Below are 17,123 nucleotides of genomic sequence, written 5' to 3' on the forward strand. Positions count from 1 at the left end.
GGTTTAAATATTAAAATTTGACAAAGGACCTCCATGGTAGAAAAAAAGAATCAAACCACTGTGTCTGAGATTCCCAAGATCATCTCAGTGGTAAGAGACTCAATGGTAGGTTCCAGAACTCAGGACATATTTGTACTTGTGCTAGGATGTATCACAGAGAAAAGATGCCATTGCAATCCACAAGGGAAAAGATCCTGGAGTCAAGTTTAGGAGGACTAGGTGGCAACTTGTCAAGTCCTGTCTAGGCAGAGTCCTGCTGACATGCTTAGTTCTCCAAGAGTGAGTTACCGCAGCAAGCTGACAGCACATTAGCTTTTGATCTCACTGCCTAGGTAGCACCCGCTCAGTGGGTTTTGGTCTCCTGGGGAGCCTCACTGCCTGTAGCACCCAAAGGTTCTGTTGGCTAGAGTTGCACATCTACCTAACTTTTGCTAATATCCCACATAAGCAAGTTTCGTGATGGTGTAGATATTCTCACCATTTAGGGCAAGGTTTTACTAGGACAAGGAACTGTTGGACTAGGAGCCTTGTGGACAGGGTTCCCCGAGGACAGTAATCCTGAGCTACTGTCTCAGCTCCTCTCTGCACAGCAGCCTACACAGCTACCCTCTATCTTTACCCTAATCCAATCCTATTTTTAAAAACGCACTACTGCGTCTTGAACTAAAAGTTTTCTTTGACCGTGAAGCGGTACTTTGAAGATTCAACTAAGGCCTTATTCCCATTACATGACACATATCCATAAACATTCCCAGCCTGTGATTCTGAAGACAGTCTGGATTTTCACTGAATACTCTTGAGGTTGGCTGTCTCAGAATAAACCCTGAAATCACAGTCACCATAGCGAGGTGCCCACTTCCTGCAAGATCTCGTCAGGTTTGACTGAAGGATACCAAGGAGATCACCAAGGTGCCAAGCCCCACCTGTCTCCTTATGGAGCAATAGCCATACACCATGCCTCCATCTGCTTGCCTGGGGCCTCTGGGCCATAGGTCTGAGCTGAGCCTGAGGTGCTGTACAGGGGGTGGATGCCATAGGCTGGGACTCTCACTTAGCTAGCTGCCTCAGGACCTTCAGAACTGCCCATTCCACCCAGATCCATTCTGTCTCTGATGAATCTGAACATGGAGAGATTGTCCACCATAGATTGCTGTTTAATAATCCTTGAATAGATTACTGAGCTGATAAGTGGTCAAGCAGCTGGACTAATACGGCTTTCACTCTCTGAAACTAAAAGCAACACTCAGACCTCACCCAACAGAATCACCTCTATCTTCCTGATTAGGTATTTGGATACATTTAAGTAGTTAAGAGTGCCTTAAAATATCATGTCTGAGTTACTGACCTGACCGTGGAGTTTTGATAGCCTTCTTTTGTTGACTGTTCAAACCTGAGTCATAACGAATAGACACTGGGCTAAGCACATCAGAGCAGCATTGATCCAGGTGGTGCTGAGCACAGGGGGAAGTGTTCGCACCACCCCTCGTGTGCAGGTCAGAGTGGCCACTGTGAGGCTCAGTCACAGCAGTGGAGTGGGAGCCTGCGGAGTGTGGATTTACATGGATGCTGGGGAACCGTGCTTAATGCTCACTTCTACAGCTGCCCCTACACCTCCTCTGTTTTCAACAGTTCTCCTTCTCCATACAATGGAGCGTTTACACCAGAAGACCTGGGCATGGATGTCCACACCTTTTCCATGATAGTGAAAGGTGAAAAGACAATCTAAAGTGTTCATCAGTAGGGAATGGATATTCCTAGTATCTATGCATACAGACTATATAGGTAATAGTAATAAATAACCTTATACAACATTTAGAAAATTCTCATAGTCTTCTATAAGGAAATTTGTTAAAGTGCTTCCATTCCCATAAAGTTTAAAGAGGCTGAAGCAATCTGATGTGGGAACACAGGATGGCCCTTACAAACAGGGCTGAGAATTAGGACGTACAGGAGACCATCAATAAGATGGCAGCATTTTATCTATGAACCTGGGGAATAGTTACTGGATGTTAACTTTACGGTGCTTCGCTGAACTGTGAGTTTATGGTTTGCACACTTTCGAACATGTCATGTTTTTGCATGATATTTTTAAAACTCAAGTGCTATGGCCTTGATGTTTGATCCGTTGACAGTCTCATGTGTGCACCTGTAACACAGAGGCTAGCATAATGAGTTTTTCTGAAAGGGTTACTTTAGCCTTTGTTTAAAAGGGTCTTGTCTATGATTGATTGTCCTCCCTGTGCTGTGCCTGTGTTGAGCTGCACACTGATGGTTGGTGGTGCAAGACAGAACAAAACTGCCACACAAGAGGCAGGCAGAAAGGGGAAGCGGGAGGGGCTGGATCGGTGGTTGGCTTCAAAGTTATGGTTCCAGTGACCCCAAGGTTTGCCACCAGACCCAGCCTCCTGCAGACCCCATAGCCTCCCTCCCACTGACGCTGCTGGGGGTGGGGAAGGATCCTTAGCACGCCGATGTCTGAGTGACAGGCCACATCCATATTAGCAGTACTAATGTTCTAACATTGGCTTGTGATATTGTTCGACACTGAATAAATCAGAGTACCGGAAGAAACCCATTTAAGAGAGATGATGTTTAAAATATTGATCAAAAGATGATTCTGCCTTGTTGAATATCACCAGTTATCTCCTGACTTCATGAAATTGTGACTGTAAATGAATAAGAGATCTCCATCTCCACGGAAGATCTATGCTAAAGATCTTTGCACATACTGTTTATAAAGGATTGCTAGAATAATTAGGGGAAAGGCCTTTTAGAAATAGGTTTAGAACCTGCCCCTAAATTCTACAAAGGTGACAGGTAGATTTGGGCTATAGGCCATGGGATATATTAACTATGAATTGTGGGCTTTGCAAGTAAGGATCTCAAGTGGTGATGGATACACAGAAACAGCTCATCAAAGAACCAACAGTGACATTTCTTTTTCTTTGCTATGTGACCTCCTCTTTGCTTTGTGGATGGAAATGGAGTGATGGAAGGTGGAGTGTGGATGCTTTGTGGAGCGATGGAAGGCCCTTGAGGAAGATAGAGTGGTCTTTCGTGCTCCAGAATAAAAGCACACTTGGGAGATTAATTGTGGCTTCTTGAGGGACAGATTGTTTGGGGAGCTTACTTTTGAGACAAGCAGCAGATACACAGCCAACATCTGCAGTCTTAAGAGATTAATTTAATAAGCTATGACAGGATTACGAAGTTCTAATCAATTCTAGAAGACTCTAGACTGCAGATGCTAGAATATATAACTGATGCAGAAAAGGTTACAATAGTAAATAGAAAGTATGGTGTAGAAATAATCTGATGGTGGCATGAGGATTTGTGTTTATTCATCTTTAGTATTGTCTGTGAAGTGTGCAGTTTCTTATCATTTTGATGAGAGTAATAATTGAAGATAAAAATCTATCATAAACAAGCTTGCGGAAGTGTCCAAGTTAACAGTATATTCAGTATCATCCTCTAAAAAAATGCAAGAAGCATGATGGCAAATGAAATTTTGATCTGGATTCAGAGCAGACAAAAATCAATTTTCTCCAATCAAACTATCCGATGTGGCTTTATATGAGCAGTCACTCCCAGACTCAGTTTACCCCCTTGTAGACTTGTGAGAGTGAACCTGAACTAGAAGGTTGGTTGAAGACATAGAAGGTTTTGAAAAACTCCTAACTTGATAAATATTCTCAAAGTTCATTCCTTTCCGAAGGGTAGCACGCTAGTAAGTATACTGAGCAAGCAAGATCAGAGAACACCCTTTTGTGCGAAGAGAGAAAAATAAGGATGAACAATAATTTGAGCACACAAACCACAACTACGTAACACTTATACTAGTATCATTCATGTAATGCCCACATATAAAGTGGTTTCTGAACCTTCCTGAGCACAACTAAGCAATATGGTTACCTGGTATCCCACATATACATTCGTATACAACTGAAGCGTCTGCAGTACACCCACTAAAGTCTTTAGTGTATTCTCCACTAGAACCATCACCACTGATTCAAGAACATCCTCCTCCTCCAACTCCCATAGAAGTGTGGTGCCATGCACCTCACCGTCCGTCTACTGCCTGGTGCTCACCAATCTGTTTACGTGGGGGGTTTTCCTACTGTTGGGTCACATGCAGTGTGCCACTCAAGGTCATCCATGTAGAGCACAGCCAGATTTACTGTGTTGATTAGCTAGCATCCCAGATTTTTATAGACCATCGGTTATCTAATCATCAGTTGATGGGGCTTTGAATTATTTATACATTTCTGGTAATGTGAAGAATGTTGCTATGGATACTCCTGACCGTGTTTTATGCGTGCTATTTATTTATTTGAGTACAAAGTAGCAGGCTTCCTTGTGGCATTTCCATATATATTTAGGTCTGAGTGGTCTCTCCGGTCCCATCCACTCCTCTCTTCCGTCTCTGCATTCCTGTTGTATTCCTCTAACCTCAGGATGCCCCTTTCCACTTTGATACCCTTCCACTCCTCTCCATAAGAGCATCTTCCCCCGGAGGACCTCTGTCTAGTTTCCTAGCACCCACTCTCACTTCCAGGTAAATGCACACAAAAATGAGAAGCCGAGATCCACGTATGAGAAGGAGCACGTGCTGCTTGTCTCTCGTCCCGAGTTACCTCCTTTGAGTGTTTCCACTTTCATTTTTCCTCATGGCTGATTCCATTTTCATTGTGTGTCGGTACCGCATTTCCACCATTCATCTGATGATGCACACCTAGACTGATTCCGTAATCTTGCTGTTGTGAACACGGCGACTGCAGGCATGGGTGCACACACATCTCTGTCACGGGGTTAGAGTCCCTTGCCTATGTATCAGAACAGAGTCATATGGCAATTTGAGGTTTAGTGTTTAGAGAAACAATCACACCATTTTCCCTCATGCCTGTACTGCTGGATAACTCCACCAACGAGGGGGGTGTGTCGTCTTTCCCCACATCCTCACCAACATTTGGTGTCATCGGTTTTCCTGCTTGGGTGACAGGGAATCCCAAAGTCATTTTATTTGTGTTTCTCTGATGGATAGGGATGTTGGACATCTTTTCAATGTTTGCTTCACCATTTTCCTGCTTGAAAACCATCTTCAGTTCAGTTCACTGCCCATGTATTGACTGGCAGTTTGCGGACTTGGGAGATGAACATTTACATTCCTCTGTATACTTTAGATATTAATGCCCCGTCTGAGATATAGTGGGCCAGGACTTTCTCCAGTCTGTGGTTCTCCCCCCGCCAAACCGTCTCCTTGTCACACAGAAGCTTCATAATTTCCTGTGACCCCATTTGCTGATGAGTTTCTATGCAGAAAATCAATTCTTATTGCTATTTCTGTTGTTTGTTTATTTGTTTTTATTTTGGTGTTGATTTTTAAGTATGGCAGTTTCAGCATTTCATGTTTTAAACTGAGGTTTTATTGACAACTCCACCTTTTTCTTTAGAGTTATATTGTGTCCACATTTTTGGTTACCCATTTTTTTTCCAAAACTGGGCATTTTGTATAATATCACATAGCTATTCTGTATCACAGATACGCTTTTCCCCAGGTGAGGTTTGCTATTATGTGGTGACATTTTAAAATCATCCTGTGAAGTTGGTTTTCTTTATCATGAGTGGTTACTACATAGTGTGCTGGGTTAACGAAATGGTTACCTTAGGATTGTCAGAAACATTCAAAGTACTTGGAATCGATAAACCTCTTCATCCCTGGGGGGACATAGCATATGTGTTTGGATAGGCTCCCCACAGCCAACCAAGGAAAATCTCAACTCTGCCTTTGCCTTCACTTCTGCTCTTGCAATACCAACATTTTTGACAGAGGCAAAAGCTTAGGTCCTTCTCAAGTCAAGACACACATGAGCCTAGGCATGCATAGCTAGCTGTACCTAAGGATGGCACTCCAGATCCCAAGACTGGTGCTGGAGTTTACTGATACCTACCCCAGCCTTTTAACTTTCCTGGTTAGCTTAGTTTTAAATAATAGTGCCATGAAATTAAATGATGGCTTCAATTTGTTCTAGCAAATTCTCCAAGAGAAGTGTTCATGCTGGACCATGTCCAGAGAAGGCCAAAGAAGAAGAGCTTTGCAGTCAGTGATTGGCGGCTCCTGTAGTGTGTGTTGGCTCCTGGTTTTACCTTAGCTATGGGCCATTGGTTTTCTCAGAGGTAAGGGGCAGGTGTAGGGCTAGGGGAAACTAAATTCCACACAACTCAGTGTTCTCACCAAGCCCCCAACTTTCTTTCGTTGTTTTATAAATTCTTGAGAATTGAAAGAACACATTTTTGATTTCTAGAATTCTAAACCACTTGCTTTGGAATTCTTTCTGGCCAACTTCTCTGGTTTGATGGGGGAGAGAAAGTTTTTCCTTGACAGGAAAATGACAGGTCTTTACTTGGTTGTTTTGGCCGAGACCACTCTCTAAGATATATTTGCAAAGAACAGGAGCTGAAGCAGCCTCTGTGATCTCACAGAAGGACACAAAGAAGTCACCTGCAGCAGGCTGAATAAGTCTGTAAGAGAAGATTCTATGTGATCTGAGAATGGAAATCACAGTGTTAGTATTATCTTATTATCCCTATTCTATTTCTTGGCCTCTCCAAGTTCTTGACTTTAATTCCAGGTAAGTAGCAGACTGATGCCCCTCGCCTCTCTTTAGACATGGCCATCCACACTGGGTATCTGATGGGCTGTTTCTGGACACTCATCTTTTGAGTGCCTGCCTTTGCAGTGGTTGCCCTATATCTGCAGTGAGACAATGACATAGTCACCTAAGACTGTGCTGAACGCAGAACATGTGCAGATGAAGACTTCCTTGCTCCAGACTGGAAGAGATGGGTCAACCATAGTTCTCCATATGTAGCATACACTGTTTTTGTTGCAGACAGCAGTGACAGAAAACTTATGATCGATGCTTATTTTATTTCAGTGGAAGACACAGTTCCGTGAATCAGAAGACAACAAATGCTAAGAAAGGACCAGTTAAAAAGGTTTCAAGATCAAACCATCTTCCAAAACTCAACCCGTGATTCCAGAACTGGGCAGACTTCTATTTTTATCCATCTCTTTCTTCAGTCAGCGTCTTCAGTTAGGGAGTTACATTCCTCAGGGGAGGAAATCGCTCTTTCAAAAGTTGATTCCTCTGCCTGCATAAAAGTCACATGTCTCCAGTGACTCTAAAAATCCAGTACATGTGCTTGTAGTTCTTACAATACTTAGGAGGGAACCTGAAGGTTGACATCATTCTGACATTCTCAGTAGAGTGTTTCTGATACACTCTGATTGCACTTGTATGTTGTATTTGGCTTCTAAAATGACAGTTAAGTAAAACTATATATTATTTTATACATTATATAGATATAAAATAATATATATCTACCTTTTTGTTATTTTAGATTGCATCATGCTCAGTTCAGCGTTTTAAAATCAAGGTTTCATCATAATCCCAGATGACAAGCATAGGAAAGTTTCAGGGAAATACTGCGGATAACTTCACCATGTACTACATTGTTCTTGGACAACCCCAACCCCCAACCCCCGATGGTAACCTTGAGGATTTAAGACCAATCCTATTGCCTCGTGCTTATTTCCGACATCTATACAATGACTATGGTAAAGTTTATAAGATTTCTAGAAAGCCTATTCAGTCACAGGGGCCTGCCACTTTGTGAGTGGCATTAAAGTCATTTTGTGATATTTACTAACTCAGAACAATGGTCTTGTCTCTGGACCAAACTTTGCAAGAGTTTGGAATGCTGGAGACTAGAAGGAAATAGAGGGCGAATAAGACATTGTTTTTAGGACATTGTCGAGTTTTATTCATGTTTAGGATGTTTTGTGACTTGAATTTTTTTTGTAATTGTAATCTAGGTCAAGAAGATCCTTATAACTTACTTGCCCATTTAACTAAGAGAAATTATTGCAATTTAAATTTCTTGTGCATGTTTAAGCAAGTGATGTTTTGACCTGTATCTGATGAGAAATGTCATTTGTTTCATTTTATATGTAATGTGTCCTTTACACCTGAGGGGTTTATGTGTATGTATGTATGTATGTATGTATGTATGTATGTATGTATGTATCCATGTATTATGCATAATATGTACATGTATGTGTAGATAATAGAACCATAATGCTGTTCTCAGAAACTTGCAGTAGCTGTGTCTGCCTGCACAAGATCAAGATAGCCAAAATTCCAACTCCAGTGATGGAGGGACAGACACATGGGCCTCACCCCTAGCTGAGGAGTTGATGACAGTGAGGGCTTCTAGAAGAGGGAGAGTCCTTCCTTTTAAGGGTGTGGTCTCTGGTAGGTTCAAAATGATCCAGTAGATGGCCCCACATCCATGTATTTATGGACAATACTAAGTGATTTCAATGGAATATATGTATACATGTATATATGTGTGTATATGTAGGATATCTGGGAGTTGGGAGGAAGTGTGTATGTATATGAAACAAATACAATGTATACATGTGTGAAAGATATGCTATTGGGAGGGAGTTATGGGGAGATCTGGGAATTGGGAGAAAGCCAGTATGTATATGAAACAAATACATTGTATATGAAATTATCAAAGAATAAAATATATTAATTAAGTGGAATATTGGCATGATAGTGGCTTTAATGTACTTATTTTCTCTTTCTTTATTTCTATTCCAAGTTTGTTTCTAGAGACTGACTTTCTTCTGGCTTTGTGTCTTCTTTTCTGCTTCTTATATCTATACAATTTTTATTGGAGATGGGGAATTAATAACTTTACATTGCAGATTGCAATGTTTGTATGAGCATTTAAATTACTTACAGTTCTGTTTAACCTTTCAGTTGGAGTGACAAGACTTCCCATGAGTGAGGTTATTAAGATATAGCTAGCTTGAGGTCCTAGTAAAGAAACCCTGAGTGTCAGTGAAGACTCATAGCTCTGTCTGGTCCAGACTTGGAGCTTCGAGACTTACAGGCAACTCTGCTTCACCACTTTGCAGTTTGTGCCTTGGTGTCCTGCAGGGGCTCATGGTATCCTGTGCAGATTTGGGGTCTGTTTCTGTACAGGCCTTTGTGTTCAACATCAGCCTCTTTCACCAGCTTCTGTCTCTTCTGTGGTGGGAAATGGACCTGTCACCATGGGACTTCCTTCTCTGAAGTCTGTGATGTGCTGTAGGGGAGGAACTAAGGGGGCAGCAGGGTTTGCTGCCTTCTCACGGATCCCTCTCTTATGCCTGCAAACAACCATTTCATGTATTTTTATCTACCTTTCTGTTTAGTCACAGTGCATGGGTAAATTTGGCTCTGCCACTCTTTCAGGGTCAGAACTGAAGAACTCATTCACTTGCTATTAAAATATTTTTAAAGCAAAGGAAATGTATTAAAAGACAAAGTAGTAAAAATCCATTTTGGCATCCTCATAGAAGCAGCGGGAGGGGGAAGGGGTATGAGAGATGAGAGGAAGGGGATAACATTTGAAATGTAAATATATAAAATAGTCAAGAAAAATAAAATTATTAAAATAAAAGAGAAAAAGGAAAATAACCACCATACACAGTTCAAAAAATCCGTTTTATTTTTTCATTATATTTCTTTGAGTCGCACCTGGATAAAGGGGATGCAGAAGGCTTTGTCTCTGTGCAGTATCTGAAGAAAAAAAAGTCTTTGGTGATGAAACTAGTGGACTGTGATCCAGATTGCTTTGTACTCAGTGAACAGTTTCTCTGAAGAACGAACCCGTGGCTCACATTTCATTGATGGGAAGCACTTGTGGTAGAAACACTGCTCAGGAGCACGCCACGGTGCAGAATTGTACATGACCCTGTATCAAGCAGATAAGGCCCTTTGGGCCTTCTCTCTGGTAGTTCTTGTAGGTTTGTTTGGTTTTGTCTTTTGTCTTTGAGACAGTGTCACGTTACGCAGTTTAAAACTGGACACATCTAGGAAGAGGGAACCCCAGTTGAACAATCCCCATCAGATTATCTTCTGGGAGTGTCTGAAGGGCACTTTGGGGATAGCCAACTTGTAGAGGTGGGCCTAGTCCACCATGGCATTGCCAAACTTAGTCCACCATGGCATTGCCAAACCTGGGCAGGGAGCCCTATTCTGTATATGAAAGCAGGCTGAGCAAGCCAGTGAGCCACATTCTTTCATGGTCTCGACTTCAGACTCTAGCCCTGACTTCTCTCAATGACAGCTTGTGACATGGAAATGTCAACTAAGCAAACCCTCCCCTCTCCTTAATTTCTTTGTCAGTGTTATAACCATAGCAGAAAAAAAAAACTCCTAGCCAGAAACTTGCCATCCTCCTGCCTCAGCTGAGTGCTGGCACCAAAGACCTGTATTACCATGCACAGTCAGACCAATAATCCAAGCATAAGACATGTATGCCATTTTTAGGACTGGGCCACCAAGGCACCCAAGATCATCATTCTTGGTTTGTGCCTCCTCCCCACCCTGATCTTCTCTGATGGCTTTTGGATAGATGGTAAGCACAGCCGTGGGTTTAATGTGCTTATTTTCCATTTTCTTTCTCCCCTCTGTTTTTATGGCCGATTTTCTCCCCTGGTTTCTGATCTCATTTTCTGTCCATTATATAATTTTATGGATGCCGTGCATTGCATTGCTATTGATAATTTTATTGAGCTTCATCCTTGCAAGCATTTAAATGATGTCTTTAAATGTGGATGCTGGGGATAGAGCTCAGGTCCTGAGGCAGGCAAGAACTTTGCTGACTGAGCCATCTTCCGGGCCCCCTGCTACTATGCAGATGGAATTATATTAGCCAAAAAAAAATATAAAGTATTATGGTGATTTTAAAAGGGGGTCTAAAGGTACCTTTTGACATCCACATTTGTTCAGAGAATGAGCCATGGAAGTTCTGAATGCTCAAAGGATGGCATAGCCCTTAGCACTGACTTCAAATTGAAGATTGTGTGAAAAAAAGAAATAAATGCACGCTTCCCACCGTGAGTTGCTTTTGGTCAGTACTATGCATCACAGCAACAGAAAAGCAAACGAATACCTAGGCTAGCCTTAAACTGAGTCTCCTGAAATGCTGACACCAAACATTCCCACAGAGCCAATCTCAAAGCCCTGGTGTGCAGTGGCCTCACAGTGTGGAAGACTCGGGTCCCTGAATCATTACATTTCACGTATTTATTCCATTCACAACGCTAATCCTCATTTGTGAATAAAGCATCCCTACTTTTTTGGGTTCTGTGTTTGGCCACCAATAATTGAATTTTACTAACTATAGTAAGTAACCTATTCTCACTTATATCACACCAAACAAAATTTCTAATCTTAGTATTGGGTATTTTAGTAGATAATATGATCTACCAAAATCTTTGCAGTCACACAGATATATCAGGCTGTGCACGGACAGGAGTGTTGTTGGCCGAGGGATTCTTAACTAGCACTCAAAACTGAATCCAACTCTTTCAGATCTTCTGGCAACAAGAATGACGATTTGTTTTTATATCTCCATTAATAATTTTATAATGAAAGTTCTCTTAAGCCTTGCTATAGGTGCTTTATAAATTGATAGCCCAATGCTAGCTGGGCCCAAACAGTTGTATAATGCACAGTCCATGACTGAGTGGGAAATGCACAGAACAGCTTCACTTGGGAGAGCAGTGTCCAGCCTCACTGATTTGTGGCATTTATGGAACCCCAACAGGCAGACACAGCGAATACCTTCTTCCCAGGGAGCTGGCAGGCTTCCTGCTTGGGTCCTGACACTATTTTCTGAGGGGAACACTCCTCTCCTGTCCACCCTTTCTCAGTGACCTTTGCTTCACTCTGGTTTTCCCTCTTCCCCATCATCTTGCTCACATTTCAAGCAGGCACCAAGGACTATACTGTCCTTAGAGCATGCACAACTTCCAGAGCTCATTCTCTGAACAAACATGGGTGTCCAGAGGTACCTTTAGTGCCACTTTTTTTTAAAAAAAACCCACAGTTTCCAATTTTACAGGTTTTGGGATAATACAATTCCATCTACATAGTAACAGAGGGCTAGGGAGATGGCTCAGTTGCTAAAGTGCTCGTCTGACTGTGATGAGTAAAAAGCTAGGCATGATGTGGACCTTGAAATCTCAGCACTGGGGAAGCAGAGATGAGAGGATCTCTAAAGTTCAATGGTCAGCCAATGCAGGCTGTTCTTAAACTCCAGGTTCAGTGAGAGACCCTGTCTCAAAAAGAATGATGGAAGTGACAGATACCCACCTCTGCCTTCATGAGTGTACACGCACACTTACCCATACATGCACGTGTGTACACACACACACACACACACACACACACACACACACACACACACACACCACCTAATAAGGAACAGTGAATTCTATATATAATAGTTATAATGGCTAACCATAATTTGTTTCTTAGACCCATTTTTTCTACCTCATGAAAACTACCAAACATATGTAAAATAATCTGCCAGTCTTGCTGATTTCTGTCACAGTCTATGTCCTCGTGGTGTTCACAAAACACTTCTCAGTCTTGGCTTCAGGGACCCTGGAGGTAATTAAACTATACTTTTTACATTTCTACATTTCTAGGTCTTCCTTGTACATGGGCTACTGGCACTCAAACTCATTTTGCTTTTTAAAAGCAACAGAATATACCTCACACTACTAAGATTTGTCTTAGGTCTCCAATGTGCTAAGTACTTAGTCCTCTATGGAAAACAGGAGTCTTCGGATTTCCAATCTCTGCTCTGTCTAGGGTCTCCCAGAGCTGCTGAGTTAAGGCCTCTTGCTTCAGTATTCTGTTGAGGCAGCAGCTAACTTGAAGAGTTGGAAGGTTCACACAAAAGGTTTTATCTGGGGAGCCTGTTACAAAAGGTTTTCTCTGTTATACAGTCATCAAGGTGGGCTTCATCGACCACAGAAGTAAAAACAAATTATATGATACACAAACATACACGTGTGTGTGTGTGTGTGTGTGTGTGTGTGTGTGTGTGTGTGTGTGTACATATATGGAGTCTGTTAAGAATGGAGCACCAAACAAACATTCTGGAAATCAGTCTGGAGGTTCCTCAGAAAATTGAACATGGTGCTACCTGAGGACCCAGCTATACCTCTCTTGGGCATATACCCAAAAGATGCCCCAACATATAACAAAGACATGTGTTCCACTATGTTCATAGTAGCCTTATTTATAATAGCCAGAAGCTGGAAAGAACCCAGATGCCCTTCAACAGAGGAATGGATACAGAAAATGTGGTACATCTACACAATGGAATATTACTCAGCTATCAAAAACAATGACTATGAAATTCATAGGCAAATGGATGGACCTGGAAAATATCCTGAGTGAGGTAACCCAATCACAGAAAAACACACATGGTATGCACTCATTGATAAGTGGCTATTAGCCTAAATGCTTGAATTGCCCTAGATGCACAGAATACATGAAACTCAAGATGGATGATCAAAACGCGAATGCTTCACTCCTTCTTTAAAAGGGGAACAAGAATAGCCTTGGCAGGGAATAGGGAGGCAAAGATTAAAACAGACACAGAAGGAACACCCATTCAGAGCCTGCCCCACATGTGGCCCATACATATACAGCCACCCAATTAGACAAGATGGATGAAGCAAAGAAGTGCAGGCTGACAGGAACCGGATATAGATCTCTCCTGAGAGACACAGCCAGAATACAGCAAGTACATAGGCAAATGCCAGCAGCAAACCACTGAACTGAGAACAGGACCTCCGTTGAAGGAATCAGAGAAAGGACTGGAAGAGCTTGAAGGGGCTCGAGACCCCATATGAACAACAATGCCAAGCAACCAGAGCTTCCAGGGACTAGGCCACTACCTAAAGACTATACATGGACTGACCCTGGACTCTAACCTCATAGGTAGCAATGAATATCCTAGTAAGAGCACCAGTGGAAGGGGAAGCCCTGGGTCCTGCCAAGACTGAACCCCCAGTGAACGTGATTGTTGGGGGGAGGGCGGTAATGGGGGGAAGATGGGGAGGGGAACACCCATAAAAAAGGGGAGGGGGAGGGGTTTGGGGAATGTTGGCCCGAAAACCGGGAAAGGGAATAACAATCGAAATGTAAATAAATACTCAAGTTAATAAAGAAAAAAAAAGGATGGAGCACCAATACGTACCCACATCTATCTTTCTTTCTTTTTTTTTATTATTAACTTGAGTATTTCTTATATACATTTCGAGTGTTATTCCCTTTCCCAGTTTCCGGGCAAACATCCCCCTAATCCCTCCCCCTCCCCTTCTTTATGGGTGTTCCCCTCCCCATCCTCCCCCCATTGCCGCTCTCCCCCCAACAATCTAGTTCACTGGGGCTTCAGTCTTAGCAGGACCCAGGGTTTCCCCTTCCACTGGTGATCTTACTAGAATATTCATTGCTACCTGTGAGGTCAGAGTCCAGGGTCAGTCCATGTTTAGTCTTTAGGTAGTGGCTTAGTCCCTGGAAGCTCTGGTTGCTTGGCATTGTTGTTCATAAGGGGTCTCGAGCCCCTTCAAGCTCTTCCAGTTCTTTCTCTGATACCTTCAACGGGGGTCCTATTCTCAGTTCAGTGGTTTGCTGCTGGCATTCGCCTCTGTATTTGCTGTATTCTGGCTGTGTCTCTCAGGAGCGATCTACATCTGGCTCCTGTCGGCCCGCCCTTCTTTGCTTCATCCATCTTGTCTAATTGGATGGCTGTATATGTATGGGCCACATGTGGGGCAGGCTCAGAATGGGTGTTCCTTCTGTGTCTGTTTTAATCTTTGCCTCTCTATTCCCTGCCAAGGGTATTCTTGTTCCCCTTTTAAAGAAGGAGTGAAGCATTCACATTTTGATCATCCGTCTTGAGTTTCATTTGTTCTAGGCATCTAGGGACGTACCCACATCTTTATATATTATACACATAGGCACACCACTTGCATTTGGAAGTTTCATAGTAAACCTGAAAGTTAGTTCAGTAGACTTCTTTTTCCCTCTCCTGTCAGTATATATTCAACGATTCACAAGATGTCTCCTTTTCTACTTCACACCATCCCCGGCATTCATAGACAAGACATTTCTCCTTTAAGATTGCCTGAGTTTTTGGTGACAGAAATTCCTGCTAGCTTAGGCCAGCTGTCACTGCGGCTAAAAGAAAACCAGTCCCCTTGTGACTGTTTTCTCAGGCAGCACAGCCACAGAAGCTCTGAGGAATCTGCTGATTCCAATGTCTCAGTGGCATGGTTTGCCCAGGAGTGGGGGCCACTTTGGACTCTGTGTGACACAGCCTTAGCCTCGGTTTTACTATCACTTCTGCTTAGCTCTATATTCTCTTACAAGACACCGAGGTTTAAAATGGGGTATACTTGCCACAACCAATTCCTGCTTTTGAACGTTAGTATATTAGTTTATTGGAAAGCTGTCAAGACTTAGTACAGTCTACTTCTGGCATAATCAGTTCCTATGTGAGTTTTTTTTCCTTGCCACCTAAGGGAAATACTTCATAAGCTATGGTGGGGGCATGAACTTATTATCAACTGACTGGTTACTGTGATATGAGTTTTGGTAAGACAGCCTGCGCCATGTGATCTGAAAATACTTGTCATTGTTGAGCAGAGGGCTAAGAGGGTTCCTACTATAGTTGTTCTAGTAAAGTGCTAGAGGTTGGCTTAGGAAAAAAGCCAGAATTTTATTTCTATCAGTTCTGGAGGCTGCCAAGTCCAAGATCAGTGTGTTGGAAGATCCAGTGGACTGGGGATCGTCTGATTCCAACTCTACGGACACAGCGTCTCGTTGTGCATTCACTGCCTTGAGAGGTCGAGGGACCTCTCTCAGGCATCCTTTCCTTAAGGGCACCAATGTAATTAACGAGGCTCCTTTATGACACAATGATCACTTAAAGACTTCACCTTTTAATACCATCATCTCAGAGTTGCGGTTTCACCAGATTAATTTTAAGGGATACGTGTACTATGAGCAGCAGAGGGAATTAGGGATACGTTGCAATTTTTCTTGTTTTCCCAGATTTTCTACAAAAGAACGAGCCGTTGCAGATGAAGATGCTCACAGCTAAGCATAGTGAACTTAGAGCGTGCAGCTGTTAAAATTGCACTTCCAGGTTAAGAACTGAGCAAGAAGCAGGAAGAAGACTTGCAAGCGAGTGAGTGTCTGGTCTCTCGGAGGCAGGAAAAATTCAGGCAGAAGTGAGAATGACTAGCAAATTAGCTGTTAGCTCAGGAGGCTCAGAGGAATGTCCAGTACAATCCCCAAGTCAGAACCGGCTCACAGGGGTTTGCTGGCATATGCTGTCTTTAAGGGCAGTCGGGGTCTTCTCTGGGTCTCAGAGGGCTCACCCAGTTATTACCACAGCTCCAAAGAAATTCCTCCAGCCTGATTGTGCGGGTCCTGTACTGGAAAACCATTGTGAGGATTCTGGGACACTGTGAAGGAAGAGAGACTAATTTGGTGACTTGAAAGTCAACCCTGTGTAAACCCTGAGTCTCGACAGCCTGCTGTGGGGAGAATAGAGCGGGCCCTGCTGTCACACTGAGAAAGAGACCTTAAGTTTATAAGCAGAGCTCTTGCAGACTTTTAAGTATGGAAAGGACAAGATGAAAAGTGTCCTTTTCCCCTCTGTGACACTTTCCATGTGAAGACAGCACGTTCACTTTGATGATGAACTCGTTTTGGTTACACAGTTTTCCCTTTCCAACAAACTGTATCTTTTGTGTTTTATTATACAATGGGTGGCATCAATAAACTCATATCTCTAAAGATGTAAACAAAGTCCAGTGTTGTCAATCAATTGCGGAGTGTCCTTAATTTGTCTTTTTCTTAAAATATATTTATTTTTATACATATTGTGTGAAAGAGTTATATGCCTGTGACTGTGTGTGTGTGAGAGAGACGTGTGTGTATTGTGTGTGAGAGAGACATGTGTGTATTGTGTGTGTGAGAGAGGTGTGTGTGTGTGTGCGCGCACGCGCGTGCGTGTACCATATGCATGTAGAAATCCTGCAAGGCTAGACGAAAGCATTAGATACCCTGGAACTGGAGTTACAGATCGTCATGAGCTGCCATGTGGGTTCTGGGAACTGAACATTGGTCCTCTGCAAAAACAGCCAGGGCTCCTAACTGCTAGGCCACCTTTCCAGCTCCATAATATGT

At 42.7% G+C, this 17,123-nt stretch overlaps 1 protein-coding gene across 9 annotated transcripts in view; it reads left to right on the top strand.

Annotated features, from left to right (window-relative positions):
• Positions 1-8,621, top strand: part of Ccdc169 (coiled-coil domain containing 169) — a 29,505-nt gene extending 20,884 nt beyond the window's left edge. For 4 of the 9 annotated variants that reach the window (XR_015667706.1, XR_015667714.1, XM_087630695.1 and 1 more), the window contains 2 exons: positions 6,936-6,996; positions 7,402-7,573. Coding sequence is in view for 6 of the 9 variants with exons in the window: in XM_087630695.1 (XP_087486821.1) it covers positions 6,936-6,996; positions 7,402-7,449 (109 nt within the window). In the remaining 3 variants the exon portion in view is untranslated. 9 annotated transcript variants of the gene reach the window in all.
• The last annotated feature ends 8,502 nt before the right edge of the window (positions 8,622-17,123 follow it).

The sequence above is a fragment of the Rattus norvegicus genome, chromosome 2, assembly GCF_021556685.1.
Source record: "Rattus norvegicus strain SHRSP/BbbUtx chromosome 2, alternate assembly SHRSP_T2T, whole genome shotgun sequence".
NCBI classification, from domain to species: Eukaryota; Metazoa; Chordata; class Mammalia; order Rodentia; family Muridae; genus Rattus; species Rattus norvegicus.